Source organism: Vombatus ursinus, unplaced genomic scaffold (genome assembly GCF_900497805.2).
Source record: "Vombatus ursinus unplaced genomic scaffold, bare-nosed wombat genome assembly UNPS02000582.1, whole genome shotgun sequence".
Taxonomy (NCBI): Eukaryota; Metazoa; Chordata; class Mammalia; order Diprotodontia; family Vombatidae; genus Vombatus; species Vombatus ursinus.
Genome location: NW_020940360.1, coordinates 8,581,496 through 8,599,488, shown reverse-complemented (window position 1 = coordinate 8,599,488; position 17,993 = coordinate 8,581,496). Strand labels below are relative to the sequence as shown.

Genomic DNA, 17,993 nt, shown 5'->3' with positions numbered 1-17,993 from the left:
CAAAATCACCAGAAAATGACATTTTGGATTCTTCTGATAACTCATGTCAATTACATTTCATAATAATTGTTTTTTAGCCTATGATTAATGGAATGTGTTAATTAAAATTCCATTGAATTACAGAGATTATGTTTTTATTATGGTAAGTGTGAGGGATTGTCTGATGTTGGCTACTGCCACGTGGGGGTTGTGGCAAGATGGGGTAGGAACAAGATATTAGGAAGTAACCGGAGCTCACGCTCCCAAGGCAGGAGGCTGTGCCATGTGGAGTTGCGGTGAACTGGGATAGGAACTGGATACGGGGAAGTAACCGGAGCATGTGCTCCTGAGGCAGGGGGCTGTGCCACGTGGGAGTGGGACGGCAGAGAATGAGTTCCCTTTGTCTAGTCCTCTCCCTAGGTGCAGCGTTAACCCCAGATGTCTCCTTCCTGTATCCGGTCCTAGCCTCCTGCGTCACGTCCTCTCCCTAGGTGCAGCTCTAACCCCAGACGTCTCCTTCCTGTATCCAGGCCTAGCCTCCTGCGTCACGTACTCTCCCTTTGTCTAGGCACTAACCCCAGACATCCCCTTCCGGTATCTGATCCTACAATCAATGACTAGTAGGTGGGCTGAGGAGGAGGGGCTAAGAAGGTACTTAAGGAACAGTAGGGATCGGAGCTCGCTCTCTCTTGCTCCTGCTCTCCTGCTCTGGCTTTCCTGCTTGGCCTTGCTGTGATGGCCTCTGAATAAAGCTTGAGTGTTTGCACCTCTTGATCGGGCTCGTCTCTGTGTTTATCCGGGTGGGCACCGAAGACTGGTAAGTAGTATGACCCTGGCAGCCTGCTCCTTATAGGAGGAGAGTGCACGGCGCGACCGGCACAGTAAGGATGCATTTATAAGTATAAACCATAATGCCTTATAGCTTATAAAATTCTTTCCTCAGAACGGTGTCTGAGGTGAGTAGTGGAAAAATTATCATCTTCATTTACGGATGAGAAAACGGGCCTAGTTAATGTAAGTCCATGGTCACTCAGTTTTAGAGCTTGAACTTATCCAAGGATACTTTGTACTTTGCCATTTAAATGATGATGAATCAGCTATAACTATTGTTTATCCAGATTTACCTTTTATCTTTGTGTGGAGTTATTCTCTGAACTTGTACATTTTTGTTAGCACAAAGTTTATTTTATTTCATTTTTTTTAGTGAGGCAATTGGGGTTCAGTGACTTGCCCAGAGTCATACAGATAGTAAGTATTATGTGCCTGAGGCCGGATTTGAACTCAGGTCCTCCTGACTCCGGGGCCAGTGCTGTATCCACTGCACCACCTAGCTGCCCCCTGCACAAAATTTAGATAATGATTTTTAAGCTCATTGTTCCAACTAAAAATATCCTACAATCATCTTTTTGAAAAGTTTTGTTAATGTTTAACATTTTTTGTGCCTTTTGTATTTTGCCAATATACTTCTTTCTTTCCCATCCTCCCCCCACCACTGAACCTTTCCTTGTAGCAAGCAAAAATAGTTAAAGAAAATCAGCCCACCAAAGATGTCAGCTGATAGCTTATGCAACATTGAGCAGCTCCATCCACCAAAAAGAGTGAAGTGTGTTTCACTATTGAGTATTGGTCATAGCATTTAAGTTTAGTTCATCTGACTTGTATTGTTGTTATCATTTGCATAATTTACATTATATCATTGTTCACATTGTTCTGTTAATGCTTGCTTTGCTCAGCATTGGTTTGTGCAGGTGTTTCCATATTTCTTTGAATTTCACCTATTTTTTGTTTCTTATGGTACAGTACTATTCCATTGCATTCATAAACCAGTTTGTTCAACCATTCTCTAGATGGGGCACCCACTTTTTTTAATGACCACAAAAAGTTCTGCTGTCAGGATTTTCATATAATTGATTTTTCTTTCTGTCTTTGACCTCCTTGGGGTATTAGATCAGCCACATCAGATGGTACCAACAGTTTAGTAAATTTCTTTACATGATTTGAAACAGTTTTCCAGAAAGTTTAAACCAATTCACAGCCTCACCAAGAGTGTATTAGTGTGTCTGACTTCCCTAGTCACTCTAACATTGACAATTTCCATCTTTTGAAAATTTGCTGGTTGTGAAGTAAAACCCCAGTGTTGTTTTAATTTACATCTTCCTCATTATTGAAGGTTTAGAGCACTTTTTTTCCTCCAGAGCTATTATTAACATGCATTTGTTTTTTGGAAAGTCTTGTTTCATATACTTTTTTTTTTTTTTGGCTCGGCAATGGGGTTAAGTGACTTGCCCAGGGTCACACAACTAGTAAGTGTTATGTGTCTGAGGCCGAATTTGAACTCAGGTCCTTGTGAATCCAGGGCCGGTGCTCTAAGTACTGTGCCACCTAGCTACCCCTCATATACTTTTGTAACTGTCTTTACTTTTTGGAAGTCAATAATTTAGTTTCTTTCTTGGAAATGTTGGAAATTTATTTCATTTTAGATGGTATGCAGTTAGTTGCCTGTACATTAAAGTAGTTGTTTAAAAACTTGGTTGATTCATTTTAGTTATTGTTTTAAAAAATTTTTATTGACATCTTTCTTTTCTATATATATCACCTTCATTTAAAAAGAAATCTCTCTTTCCCATCCACCATCCTTTGTAACACAGAAGAAAAAAAAGCTGTTTAGCAAAACTAATGAACATATCAACTCAGATTGATGGTAATTGTAAGTGTATCGTATCCATAGTTGCCCAGCTCTGCAAAAATGGAAAGAGGATGGCTTTTCTTAACTCTCCTTTGGTCATTATTATTACAGTCTATTAGGCTGTGTTCTTTGTTCTTTTGTTATCATTGTATATATTGTTTTCCTGGTTCTGCTTACTTCATTTCTCTTTAATTCATATGTCTTCCCATGCTTCTGAATTTTTTCTATTCATCATTTCCTATAGCACACCAAAAGTTCATTACATTCATGTTCACTATTTGACCATTCCTCTGTTGATAGGCATCTGTTTTGTTTCCAGTTAGTTTTTATTAGTGATTGATTCTTAAGTCATTTCATAGGATAGATATTTAGCAAACTTTTTATTGGTTTTTAACTTCTCTGTGGTACAGTTGCTGAAAGTAAACCAACAACAGTTCTGTCATGGTCAGATCTTGGAAAGACAAATCAAATTATCTGACTACATTACTGATCTTAGGAATTCTTAAGTTACTTGGCATTTGTTGTAAATATTTTTACACCAGAAATGACCTGATTTCACTTTAATACATTTTTCTTGATCTTTAATGTATGAAAAATACTAGTTGTTAGCATGCTGCATATTTAGAGTTTGAAGGCATAAAATATTGTGGAATTAAAGTTTGAGATTTTTGTATTTGAATAGTTTTTATTTGTCAGGGGAACTGGCTAAGGTTGCTTAACCTAATACTGATTTTTATCTCTCTTTATAGTAAAAAATGCAGAGTTTTTGCAACAAGCTGCTTTAGAAGAATATGGGCCAGAACTTCACGTGGCTTTGAGAAGTCGAAGAGATGAGTTACACTATTTGAGGAAACTTACTGAATTACTTTTCCCTTATATTTTGCCCCCAAAAGCAACAGACTGCAGGTATAAATATTTTGGAAGTTTTTGTAATGGTATTTATGTGCCCTGCCACAATGTGTATTGCTATTCCTGATCATGGTAGTCATAGACTGTAATTAGAGATTGGCCTAAACTTTGAACAGTTTTTAGTTTATAAAAAAAAAAAAACATTCATCAGGTCTTAAGATACCAATTTAGATGTTAGATCTGAATGGTATTTGCCTTACTCTTGGTATCATTGAACCTGAAGAAATCAAAGATAAAGCTATTAATTAAAATGAATTGCAGTGTTGGTAAGATAATAACTTTTCATTATTTCTTGTTATTTCTTTTTAGAATATTCAGGTTAGTGGGTCAAATAGGCAGAAACACTTTAAGCAACTCTGTAGGTAGGTACTTTGTTACTAGATCTGTGAAGCACTCTAGAAGGTCATCTGGTTTATCTCCCTATATCCTGGCAGGATTGTCTTTAAAACATCCCAGAGAGATCACTATCTATCTTTTCTTAAGAATTTACATGGGAGATTCTACAGTTTGTCTTTGTAATGGTATTTCTTAGGTAGACAGTACTTTTTAATACTAAACCTACTTCTTACTATGGAAATAATTTGCTATTAAATTTTCATCTCTAGCAAATTGTGGTCCCAAATTGTGTCACAATTATGTAACTATTCTTTTTTTTTTTTTCCCCCCTCCAGATCCCTGACTTTACTTATAAGAGAGATTCTGTCTGGTTCTGTTTTTCTTCCTTCTTTGGATTTCCTGGCTGATCCAGTAAGATTAAAGCACTAAAACTGTATAAAAAGTTTTATTCCCTATGTCAGAGTAACATTTTTTGCATGTCTTCTACAAAGAATGAGAGACCTGTACTGTAGCTCTTTAGGAAATTGTCCCTCTGTGGCACATCACTGCAAGTGTTTTGCCACTGTCTCATTTGTTTCTCCATTGGATTAACATATAAATTTTCATAATTTGAGAAAAATCTTCCAGAATTTTGGGCAGAATACAGTGAAGGAATTATTTTCAGCTTGTTTCTTTTGTCATGGCAACCTGTGTTTATTATTTCCTATTAGGATACTGTGAATCATTTACTTATCATCTTCATAGATGACAGTCCAGTGAGTATTGACCACTTTAGAAAGCATTTCAAATTGTATTGCATTTTGCTTCATATCAATCAAATGGAATAGGGATATTACTGAATTGGTTTATTCTCTTTTTTTAATAGCCTGAAAAAGCAACAGAACCTGCTTCCTCTTTGGTTCCTTTCTTGCAGAAATTTGCAGAGCCTAGAAATAAAAAGCCTTCTGTAAGTGGGGAAAGTACTTTTATTTACAACATTATTTTATTGCTTTTAATTTAAAGAAAAATTACAAAATATTTGTCTAGTATTTGACTCTCTTACACCTTGTTTCAAGGTACTGAAGTTAGAATTGAAGGAGATTAGAGAACAGCAAGATCTTTTGTTTCGCTTCATGAATTTTCTGAAACAAGAAGGAGCCGTTCATGTGTTACAGTTTTGTCTGACCGTGGGTAAGGCTTACCTTTGTGATTACTGAATATGGTTTGTAACTTAAAAAAATGTTTTTGAATGTGCAGGCCAGATCTTGTTACAGAGGTACCCAGCTTCTTCTGTTGCACTGAAACATTATTGTAAATGTCCATTGCCACATTACTCGCCAGTTCTGCAGAAATGTACACTGCTGTTTCCCAGAGTGAGATTTGACCTGTAACTGGCTACGACTGAATCTTATTGGGAGTATCACCTCCCTCCAAAAAGACTCATTGCATCAAAATATTCAATATAATAAACATATATGCATATATATGTATGATATATGTTTAAGATTCCAAAATAGTGGTGTTTTCGGTAATTTTGCCATGGCAGGCTTCTCTTTTACAGAATAATTTGGTCCTAGGGTGCTTTCTTTCAATCCATCCAATAAGTGATAAAATTAACCTTTCCTTTGATCCCTTCAAGGAAAATAGCAGTATTCTGGATCATTTGTTAATAGGAAAATGTTAATTGAAGGAATATGGCAGAGAGCCATAATAACTTTCAATGGGATTTTAAAATATATGGTCCTTGTGGTGTAAAATGTGGACTGGTGTAGGAAAGAGAGTTTGCTTTAGACTGGCATTTGAATTCTGCCTTTGGTTTCTTCCAATGGAGCTCAGCTTACCTCCCAGCTGTTTAACCTGTATGGTCTTTAGTGAGGCACTGAACCTTTCTGTCATTTCTTCATTTGTAAAAATAAGAGGTTGGACTAGCTTGAAGGTTTTTTGGAACTTCAAAAGATTTTGATCCTCTGGATAGACTGTTACTAATAACTGCTATTGGTTACAGGGAAGATAAAGCAACATTAGGCAACATTTGGGAAATTACTTTATAAAGTTTTATTGTGATAGAATTTTTGTTAACAGGATTTTACCTGTAGATCTTTTTCACATTCTGTTACATTGTAACATTCAGTTATTCAGCTGGTCAAGGTAACACATACATGGAATCTTAGCTATTAGGGAGGTTGAGGCTAGTGAATCTCATGAACTTGGATGTTCTGAGGTTCTGTGGGCTATCTCAGTGGTGTGTCTGCACTAAGTTTGACATTAATATGGTGAACCCCTGGAGCAAGGGCCACCAGATTTTGTCAGGAGGAGCAAACTGGCTAAAGTCGGAAATGTAGAAGGTCAAAGCTCTCATGGCTGTCACTAGTGAGATTGATCCTGTGAGTGGCACTTGCATTTCCTGCCTAGAAAAGATAGGAATACCTGTTCTGTAACTAAAAAAAAACAATGCCCCGATATATTATTTAGTGTTTTTGTCATTGCTCTTCAGCCATTATCTTTTTTTTCTAGCCTGTCTGTAACTCTATGAGTTCTCACAAAGCCCAGTTTTTTAAAATTTAATTAAGATATGAGAAACTTTGAGTCAGTGTTGAGAAGATCCTATTCCCTTTTCAATAGTATAATGATTTTTCTAATTTTCTTTGGAAATAAGAAACTAACTTTTTAAAATTGCCTTTTGTTATTTGAATAAATTAAGTTAATTTCTTATTTGTTTGTTACTGTTCAGTCATTTCAGTCATGTCCAATGCTTTGTGACCCCATTTGGGGTTTTCTTGGCAAATATACTAGAGTGGTTTGCCATTTCCTTCTCCTCATTTTACAGATGAGGAAACTGAGGCAGACAGGGCTTAGTGACTTGCCCAGGGTCACACAGTTAGTAAGTGTCTGAGGCCAGATTTGAACTCAGGAAGATGAGTGTTCCTGACTCCAGTGTGACACTCTATCCACTGCACCAGTTGGCAATATTTTGAAGAAACCATATATTATATTCTTTGAGGAAAGTGTTAGGCTGGTGTTTTTTCATCATACCATTTCAACTGTGTGTGCAAAATTGTGCAATTTATACTATTTCATAAATATTTTATTTATTATCAATTATATAATTGACATTGTCAATTCTATTATTGATTATTATTATCAATTATACAACATATTTGGATGGTCAGCTGATTTTTGTGTGTTCATATAGGTGTTTTGTCATTATATAGACATAGTCGAAAATCAGATCAATAGTTATAGTTAAGACTTTTATGTAATGTGCTTAAGAGATGTTATTTGTTAAATGAGGTGATCCTTTTTTCTTTGCCTTTTCCTAATATGCCAGAGGAATTCAATGACAGAATTTTGAGACCAGAGTTATCAAATGATGAAATGATGTCCCTTCATGAAGAGGTGAAGAAAATATATAGAACCTATTGTTTGGATGAAAGTATTGACAAAATTAGATTTGATCCTTTTATTGTGGAAGAGATTCAAAGAAGTAAGTCTTGGATGATGACAATATATAGAGTTTTGTAATTGTCAGGGCTTTTTCACATCCTTATCCCTTTGGGTGGATATGATATCTACAATATTTAACCTGTTAAGAAACTGAGTAAGAAATTATACAAAATCAGCTTGGTCAGTTCCACCTGGAGCTGAGACTAGAGCCCAGCTCTTCTCCTGTACTTTACTCTTTCCAATAAACTAAATGTACATTTAAATTGTAAAAACCTTCACTTGATCCATCAATCCACTAGATATCTTCCTGTATCTCTTCTCCCTTTAAATGCTAAGCTTGAGAAAGCACTCTTCAATGAGTTCTTATACATCCTCTCCTCTCTTTTCTGCAGACACTCTGCAGTTTGTCTTCCACCTTCATCGTTGAAATGAAACTACTCTCCGCAGTTTGCATAGTCTCTTAATTGCCAAATCTAATGTACATTTCTCAATTTTGATTCTCCTTGACCTCTTTTCAGCATTTAGCATGGTTGATCATACTCTCTTTTTGGATGCCTTCTCCTCTCTAGTCATTTTTGACATTGTTCCCTCCTGATTCACTTCCTATCTGTCCCATTGCTTCTTCTGTCCCCAATTCTGGTTTTTCATCCAGGTTATTCCCACTAACCATTGGTGTCCCCACAGGCTCTGTCCTGGGGTCCCCCCTCCTTTTTTTTTTTTTTCCCCTGTGCTTTGGGGATCTCACCAGATCTCTTCTGTTCACTTAGCATCTCTGTGCAGATGATTCTCAGATCTAAATATCCAGCCCTGGCCCCTCCCCAAGCTGTACTTGGGGAGTACTCATTTCCATCTGCCTCTTGGACATCTCAGATTGGGTGTTTCCTAAGCATCTTGGACTCGACATATCTGAAACAGAACTCATTATCCTTCTTCTGCAAACCTTTACCTTTCCAAACTTTGCTGTTACTGTGGAAGGTACTGTCATCCTACTAGTCACCCAGGCTCAGAACCTCAGTGTCATCCTCAATTCCCCAGTCTCTCTTACCCCCAATCCTTTGCCAAAACTTGCCATTTCTATCTTTATAGCATCATTTATATATGTTATCTTATTTCCATTCATATAGCCACAACTCTTTTTAAGGCCCTCATTACCTCTCTTCTGGATTACTGAAATAGCTTTCTAACTGGGCTGTCTGCCTCAATCCTTTTCCCCACTCCAGTCTATCTTCTACTCAACTGTCAATGTGATTTTTCTAAAACACGGTTTTTACCATGTTGCCACCACCTAGCTCATTGAACTCCAGTGCTCCCTATTATCTCTGGGACCAAATACAAAGTTCTCTGTTTGACATGGGAGGCTCTTTGTAACTGGGCCCCTTCCTACCTTTTTATATCTTACTCCCTTCTATGTATTCTTTGATCAGATTCACTGGCCTCCTTGCTGTTCCTCGAACACAACATTTCATCTCCGTCTCTGTGCCTTTGCACTGGCCTGTCCCCCATGTCTGGAATTGTCTGCCCACTCATATCCTCTTCTTAATTTCCCTGACTTCCTTCAAGATTCAGCTTACTTCCCACCTGCAGGATGCCTGTTCTCTTCTGTTCAGCTACTAATATCTTCCTCTTTCAGATTACCTTTGCCCCACTCTGTATATCTTATGTGCACCTAGTTATTTACATGTTGTCTGCTTCATTAGAATATACATTCTTTTAATAGAGGAACAGTTTTGGGGTTTTTTTTTACCTTTTTTGGTATCCCCATCACTTAGAAAACATAGTAAGCATTTCATAAATTTCTCGTTGACTGACTTGACTTGTTGAAGCATAAAATGTAGTGTTATTTGTATAAAGTGTAGATTGTAGTATTTTCATGTTATCTTTCATTATCATGGACTTAAGAAATAAGTAAATTTTGTATTGTTCTACATTTATTTTTCTATTTTTTTCTAGTTGCTGATGGCATCTATATAGATGTTGTGAAACTTCAAACTATGAGATGCTTGTTTGAAGCATATGAGCATGTTCTTTCTCTTCTAGAGAATGTATTTACTCCTATGTTTTGTCACAGTGATGAGGTAAGTTGGGAGTGAACTTGGTATAGAGGCTTTTTTTTAATAAAAAGCTTATTAGCCCTAGCATTCAGTTATTCAACCACTATTTACATGCAATGTGTGCAAGGTTGGTAGAGAAAAGTAGAACAGCTGTTGTGTGAAAGAGAAAGTAGAAGGAAGTGAATTTTTTTATGTAAGAATAGCCTGTTAATAGCATTTGACATTGACTATAATAAGGTACAAAAGGAAAGCATATACTTTTTCCCCAAATGAGATTATTAGCAGGCATTGGTAGTTAATGGCAAATGGTGTTAATTTTTTTTTTTTTTGCAAGGCAGTTGGGGTTAAGTTGGGCTTGCCCAGCGTCACACAGCTAGTAAGTTGTAAAGTATCTGGTCTGAGACCGGATTTGAACTCGGGCTCTCCTGACTCTAGGGCCGGTATCCCATCTACTGTGCCACCTAGCTGCCCCAGTGTCATAAATTTTAAGTCCAGATCTGTTTAGATATAGTTAGATAAGATGGGACTGAAACATTAATTTCACCTGATTTTCCATGGTTTTTGTAGATGACTGGGTAACATATCAAAGCCTGGGAAACTGTTCTGATTGTAATGCCTTTCAGGAATTATAGAATTTCCAAGCACAAAGGGACACCACTGAAAATTAGATTAGGTTAAATTTTTATTTTTCTCTAAATAGTTGTCTTACTCAGATATGACTGTATTTTGTAGATACTTGGTTGGACCTTTGCCCTTATTTTTATGGGAATATTCTCCACTGGCACTATCATCTCTTCCACACATGTTATTCACTTCAACTTTTTAAAACAATGTATATATTTTATTTGTTTTAGTAAGCCCAGATGTGCGTTCTTACCCTCCCAACTCTTACCTCAATTGAGAACACAAGGAAAACTAAGCCCATTATAGACACATTTACTCAGTCCAAGCAACTTTCCACATTCGTCATGTCCAAAAAAATTTTTGTCTCATTCTAAATGTCTCATTCATTTTTTCTGAGTTCTTCATGTTTCCATCAGGCAAGTGTGTAGCATATTACATCATCAATATGCTGGAATTGTGGTTGGTCATTACACTGATAAGAGTTCAGCACAATCATATTCCATTACATTTATGTGCTATAACTTGTTTATCAGTTTCTTATTTTCTAGGCATCTTTTCAGATTCCCATTCTTTGCCACTTCAAAAAAAGTTATAAATATTTTTATATATCTTTAGTTTCTTTGTTTAAATATAATCCCTCTCTTAATCTACCTTTCCTCTAATTTCCCCTCCCCTTCTCCCGTTTCCTGCCCCTTTTTCCTATTTCTTACTTAGTAAAATGTATTTCTATACTCAGCTAGGTCTGTGAGTGTGTTTGTGTATATGTTCTTCCTTCTTTTTACCAGTTCAGATAAGATGAGGCTTAGGTATCAGTTGCTACTCCGTCCTGTCCTCCTTATTGGTATGGATATCTACTTGTTCACCCTAAGTTTGTGAGATAGTTTTCCCTAATTTTCCTTTTCCTTTTTAGCTCTTCCTCCTCCTGTGCCCCCTGACAGTGTATTCCTCTTCCTTTCTTCCTTCTTTTGTTAAGATTATCAAGATATAACAGAACATTTTCAGCTTTGTCTAATTGGATTCTCTTTGTGAATCCTGATAATGATAGGGTTTAGAGGGGACGCGTGTATCATCTCCCTGTATTTGAATGACAGCAGTTTAGTCTTCTGTAGTCTTTTATCATTATTCATTCATGTTTACCTTTTTGTGTTCGTCTTCCCTTCTGTGTTTAAACTTCAAAGTTTATCTACAGCTCTGGCCTTTTTTTCTTGAATGTTCATAAGTTCTCTTTTTCATTAAAAGTCCATTTTCCCCCTCTCTATAGTATTATTCTCAGTTTTTCTGGGTTTATTCTTGGCTATAACACATTATCTTTTGCCTTATGTAATATTGTATCACAAGTTCTCTGCTTCTTTATATGGGTGGCTGCTAAATCATGGGTGATCCTGACTATTGCTCCTTGGTACTTGAATTATTTCTTTCTGGCTGCTTGTTGTATTTTTTTCTTTGACCTGGAATTTGGAATTTGGAAACTGGATTTTGGCTGTGATATTCCTGGGAGTTTTCATTTGAGGATTTCTTTCAGTACCTGACTGGTGGATTCTTTTTTTTCTCCTTCTACTTTGCCCTGTGGTTCTAAGAGATCTGGGCAAATTTCTTTTAAGACTTCTCAAAATAGAATGTGTAGCCCCTTTTTTTGGTCATAGCATTCAGAAAAGTCCAGTGATTCTTAAATATTTTTTCTCCTCATTCTGTTTTCCGGGTAGGTAGTTATTGCTTTGAAATATTTTAGATTTTGGTGCAGCTAGGTGGCGCAGTGGATAGAGCACCAGCCCTGGAGTCAGGAGGACCTGAGTTCAAATCCAGCCTCAGACACAGTTATGTTCACTATCTGTGTGACTCTGGGCAAGTCCCTTAACCCCAATTGCCTCACCAAAAAAAAGAAAAAGAAACATCTTATATTTTCTTGTTTTTTTTTTTTCTCAGTCTTTTAACTTTGTTTTAATATTTCTTGTTGCCTCATGGAGTCATTGGTTCCTATTTCCACCATTCTGATTTTCAGAATTTGTGCCATGCTGTTTATTCCCTTTCTACTTCTTTCTTCTGTGTCTCTCATTTCTTTTCCAATTTTTTACTCCAATGCTCTCATTCCATTTATAAAAAACATTTTTAAGTTCTTTTTAATGCCCGCTTCATCTCTTCCAGGGATTGCCATTGAGTTTGCGCCCAGGCTGTGTTTTTCTCTGAGGTTTTGCTTGTAGATGATTTTTATGTCAGTGAGAAAGTATATCTGTGGATCATAAGTTTCTGATATTGGTCGGTGTTGGTTTTTTTCTGTCTGTGAAAATGCTATTGATTTTATTTTCTATTCTTTTAGAATCTTAGGAAGATGGTATGGTGCAGTGGAAATGAGGTGTGTTAAGTTGTTGTTGAGTTGTTTTTAGTTGATTCTGACTCTTTTTGACCCCATTTGGGATTTTCTTGGCAAAGATATTGAATTGGTTTGTCATTTCCTTCTTAAGCTTATTTTACAGATGAGGAAACTGAGGCAGATAGGGTTAAATGACTTGCCCTGAGTCACACAATGTCTGAGGCTGAATTTGAACTCAGGTCTTCCTGACTCCAGGCCTGACATTCTATCCACTGGGCCACCTTGTTATCCTATTGCGTTAAGTACTAAAATAGAAAAATTGAGATAATTCTCCCTTGTCAAGGAGATGACACTCTAATTGAAGGAGATAACACATAAAAGAAAGTTAATATCAGGGCAGATGGAAGGACCCAGAAGTCTTAAGGGTATATTAGCAAGTTGAATTGCATGGCCTAAGGGTCCTTAGGTTAGTTACATCATTAGAGTCTGGAGATCTGGAAGACATAGAGGCACAACTGATTGTATGTTATGGAGACCTTATGACACAGTGACAGGGAAAGTGGTATGGTCTGATGAGCTTCCATTTCACCAGAAAGAATAGAGTGATGTGTATATAGCCCAGCCATAATGAGTATATAGTCCAGCAACCCAGAAGGATTCTGGGAGGCCTGGAGTTAGGAATAAAGAAATGGTAAAAGGACACCTTCCTGATGATGGGCCTTTCTATTTCCTGGCTATCCTAGATGGGTTGCCAGGGGAGGGAGTCACAAGGGAAAGAAGGAGGGGAGAGAAGCAATCTTAGTGGCAGTGGGCCTTTATACCTCATGAACTTCTAGTTTGGGTTCTCTGAGGTCATGTAATCCTATGATTATCTTCTTTGAGTTATTATGAAAGTTGATCCCTGAGTGCCTTTATAATGGTGTTACTTTTGTTTCAGATTTCTTCTGCACATATTTGATCAGTTCCAAGTATTCTTCCTGACTTCTTAAATCTAATGCAGATTTTTCAGAGTACTAAGGTTGATGCCTAATGTGGAAGTTCTATTATTGTCAATGATAAGATTCTGGCGGTACTGATTTGTGTCTGTCTGCTGGTGTCCTTAAAGAGGTTTCCACATTCCACATCAGGTCAGCCTGAAGGTTTGAGAGTTGACTCAAGCCTATAGCCCAGGAGTGAGGAATGTGTGGCCCTTTGACTGAATCCAAACTTCACAGAACAAATCCCCTTAATAAAAGGATTTGTTCAGTAAAACTTGGACTCAGTCAAAAGACTGCAACCCAAGGACCTAGAAGGCCACATGTGCCCTGAGGCCACAGGTGTCTGACCCCTGCTCTAGCCCATAGTGGTCTGCTCCTCCCAAGCCCATCCTTGCAACCTGGGTGGCCAGGGTCATAACTCATACTGCTTATTGGTCTGCTGAGTAGGCAACAGTCCAGAAAAGCATATGATAACCCTTTGTTTTTGATTTGAGAAGTCCCCCTCTTTTTTACCATGAGGATTTAGGAGTAGGGGCAAGGAATCATGCTTTGTAGCTGATGTTTTTGATCTGGCTGCCCTGGTCATTGGCACTCGGGTTAGGGGGTGGATTGATTTTGGGGGTATGGATTGCTGTGGGCAGCTTGAGTTAACCCTTCTTCCTGTCACCACTCAGTCAACCAGGGCAGTTGTGAGCCAGGACTGGGATAGGTTTAAATTTATCTTGTCCCAAGGAAGATGGCTTGAAGGGGCAGCGAGGTGGTGCAGAGGATAGAGTGTTGGGCCTGAAGTCAGGAAGATCTGGGTTCAAATGTGAACTCAAACACTTTTTAGCTTTGTGACCTGGTGCAGGTCACTTAACCCTGTTTGCCTCAGTTTCCTCATCTGTAAAATGAGCTGGAGAAGGAAATGGAAAACCACTCCAGTTCTCTGCCAAGAAAACTCCAAAAGGGGTCACAGAGTCAGAAACAACTGAAAATGACTGAACAACAACAAGGATGACCTGAAACTTAGCTGTTGCCCCTTTGAACAGTGATTATTACATTAAGAGCCACACTATGGCTTGAAGTAGGAGCTTCTGAGACCCCATGCAAACATCCTTGATGGGCTACTTTTATCTTATTGTGGGCTACATTTACCTCGGAGTCATTGAGTTTATTTTTAGTAAAGTAATTGTTTCTCTGAACACTCAGGCTCAAAATCATCCATTGCATCAGATGTGGAAACCTCTAGGGCAGCTGGCCTTCTGGTTTCATCTCCAGATTTTCTTGGATTCATCTGATATCTCAAGGCCTCTGAGGGCCTAATCGCTTTTTACTGTTTTGTAAAGTGGTACTATGTGTAATCTTCCACCCTCCTCCTTTCTCTTCTGTCATGTTTTGCAAATAATTTCATGTTATAGACTGGTGTTGATTTTGGCTCCCATGGCCAAAAATTCATCACCCACTGTCCAAATATCTTAAGATAGTTAGACTGATCCTTTGATGTATTATGAAACCTACCCTTGAAGTCTTTCTATGGAACCTGGTTTTGTGGTTCTATGGAACCTGGTGGTGCTTAGTTTTCTTCTGGCATAATTCTTTTTTTTTTTTTTTTTTTTTTTGCTAGGCAATGAGGTTAAGTGACTTGCCTAGGGTTACACAGCTGGTAAGTGTTATGGGTCTGAGGCTGAATTTGAACTCAGGTCCTCCTGAATCCAGGGCTGATGCTCTATCCACTGGGCCACCTAGCTGCCCCTGGCATAATTCTTGAGAGCCTAAGATCATCTCATTTCCATGGTGGGAACTAGCTCTCATCTTGTAGGAATGGGATTTTTGTGAAGGATTTTGAATTTGTCTGATATAGATAACTTTATTGGGAGGTGGAAAACTTTTATTTAAAGTTAACATGAGGTAATATCAAAGAATGGCACAGCAGATAGTGTTGGGTCTGGAATCAGAAAGTCCCGAGTTAAAATTCCGCTTCAAACTCTTACTAGCTGTGTCACCCTGAGCAAGTCACTTAACCTCTTTGCCTCAGTTTCCTCAGTTGTAAAATGAGAATAATAGCAGCACCTATCTGACAGGCTGTTGTGAGGATCAAATAACATTATTTGTTTAAAAAAAAAAAGTGCTTAAACACAGTGCCTGGCACTTAGTAGGTTCCATATAAATGCATATTCTCTTCTCTTTCCTTCCCCGTCCCCTTTCCAGTATTTCAGACAGCTTTTAAGAGGAGCAGAGTCACCAACACGAAATTCAAAATTCAACAGGTATGCATATTGGACAATTTCACTGACTAATTATTGTTATAAAAAATAATCATTGAGTGTTGGCACTATGAACTCTTAGACTGATAAATATTAAGTACACAGATGGCCTTATAATATGAGTGGACTAAAACAATTTAGATGTTGAATTACAATACCATAGAGAGCAAAATGATATAAGTTCTTAGCTAGTTAAGCCTAAAGTTAATATTTGAGCTCTTGATTACCCATCTTATTGGAAACCATGGATAATCACAGTAAATCTAATTTTTGGCATTATTGCTGATCTTGTTCCCTAATGAATATTTTTACAGGGTGCTTTTTCAGTCATAAACATGAACTGATTTTTCTCCCTTCCCCCACGTACCACCTGGGTTGAAATTGAGCACACAAAGAATAATCAAAAGAACGTCACAGGGAGAGAAAAGCTTGTTTAACACTTCACAAACTGAATTGTTTACCTTATACTGAATCAGTTTACCTTATAATTTTATATTTATATATTATATAACCTAATTTATATATAATTACCTTATAATTTTAAAACCATGTGGTGGATCACAAAATGAATTTACTTAGACAATCTATAAACAAATTGAGAACCAAATCTGTATAGAGAATGTGTTGATAAATTCTGCATTTTACCTGGAGCACTAAATAGATTTGAAATGGTTCATGTTTTATACAATACACTTAGCAGGATAAATGAACATGTGGTGAATTTTCCGGGAATTGGAAAATACCTCTGCCAGAGTAGGTACTTGTAATAAACGTTGAAGCTAAAATATGATGTAGATTTTTAAAAAATGTTCCAATTTCTTCTTAGCTGTCAGTGTATCAAACATTTTATGTCCCCAGATCAGAGTAAAATTTATATTTAATTCAGAAAGATTCCAAATATAACAGATTTTCAAAAATTCTTTTTTGTGAAAATCTAAAACTTGGACCAGGCCCACTTATTTAGCCATGTTACCATGTGTTTCTATTAATTTTATGACATTATTCCTAAGGATTTTTTCCTATATAAATATCAGTATTATATCCCTGATTAATTTTTTAAACTTTCTTAGTTTTTGAATTGGAGCTTGCTTATTTCCAGACTTTCCTACTCACCTTTCCATGTATGATTTCACATATCTGTTATTGCAGAGGTAGCCTAAGTTTGGATGATTTTCGGTAAGTTTTGAGCCAGCATGTAATTTAAAAAAATATGTTGCCTGTTTAATGCTACAAACTGCACCTTGCTCCATATGACAAGAAAGATACTGCTGTGCTGCTGCCTTTACATCAGCTAATTGGGAATTTCGTTTTTAAATGAGCCATCATATTTTAGTCATCCTTTTTTAGGAAATAGCATATTGCATATAGTTAATAAATTACATTCTTTCAGATATGTTGGATCATAGATTTTTGATTCCTTGATTTTATTTATGTGCTTTTATTTATTTCTCCTCCAAGTAGGACTCAGGGACCCAGAAAATAGTTGATATTTTAAATTTTAGTTCATTGATATGATTTAATTTTTGTGTTCTTGGATGTCACTGCAAGAAAAGTGATGAACGATTTGTATACAGTACAAAATTACACAAACTGCAAAGTATAATGTGTCATCATTCTTAATAAGCATTTTATTTAGAAAATCTCAAATTATGTTGCAAATACTGTTCATATTTATGGTGTAGGAACAATGTCTTGCCTACTATATTCTTGAATCTTAAAACCATTCAGAGTGAACTAGAATAAGAACTCTTAAATTTTTACGTCAGGATTTCCCATAAAACTATCAGATTTGTATCATTGTTATTTATAAAGTATCTATAATTCCATTTATTTCTACTAGAAAAGAATATTCTAATTTTGCTTTGCATTTCAAAATCTAAACATGAAATGTGTATAGTCACATTACCTACAGTTTTTGAAATCATTAGTCATTTATTTATTGTCAATATATTTATATTAGTACAGTAAATTCTTTGGTGTCTTGTTATTAGAGGGCTTCAATATTGGCATATAATTAGGTATTTTAAATGCTTATTTTCCAAATCTAAAGATGACTTTTTGTTTGTTGTTCTGCTGTAAGGGCAGTAATACATGGTAAGCATGAGTTTAGGAGCTGGCTAAAATGTATGCTTATGGATGCTGAAATGTAACAATAATGAATAACTAGAGGCAAATAATTGCTTTTATGCTCACTTTTTTGTTGCTTTGGGGCTGTGTCTGTTTTTTAAAGTTCGCAAACGTTTGTATTCAAGCTTTTTTTGCTGAATGTTGTTATGTTAGCTTTTATCCTTATGATTACCCTAACCATTCCTTTGGACAATTTTTTATTTCTGATATGTGGATATAAAATAAGATCCATCTCCTACAGTATGACTCTTTGAATGTTTAGAATATTTTAAAAGTTTGAATACTGTTTTAACCTTTGTTATTTGTTAAAATAAACTAACAGAATTC

General features: G+C 36.6%; 1 protein-coding gene across 5 annotated transcripts in view; it reads left to right on the top strand.

Moving 5' to 3' along the window:
• Positions 1–17,993, top strand: part of SNX14 (sorting nexin 14) — a 105,467-nt gene that overhangs the window by 39,384 nt on the left and 48,090 nt on the right. For 4 of the 5 annotated variants that reach the window (XM_027854846.1, XM_027854876.1, XM_027854868.1 and 1 more), the window contains 9 exons: positions 3,415–3,571; positions 4,246–4,321; positions 4,621–4,665; positions 4,776–4,856; positions 4,966–5,080; positions 7,218–7,373; positions 9,284–9,408; positions 15,484–15,542; positions 16,689–16,715. In XM_027854846.1, the coding sequence (XP_027710647.1) occupies positions 3,415–3,571; positions 4,246–4,321; positions 4,621–4,665; positions 4,776–4,856; positions 4,966–5,080; positions 7,218–7,373; positions 9,284–9,408; positions 15,484–15,542; positions 16,689–16,715 (841 nt within the window). The remainder of the gene's footprint in view (positions 1–3,414; positions 3,572–4,245; positions 4,322–4,620; positions 4,666–4,775; positions 4,857–4,965; positions 5,081–7,217; positions 7,374–9,283; positions 9,409–15,483; positions 15,543–16,688; positions 16,716–17,993) is intronic. The other variant, XM_027854859.1, reaches the window with a different exon arrangement.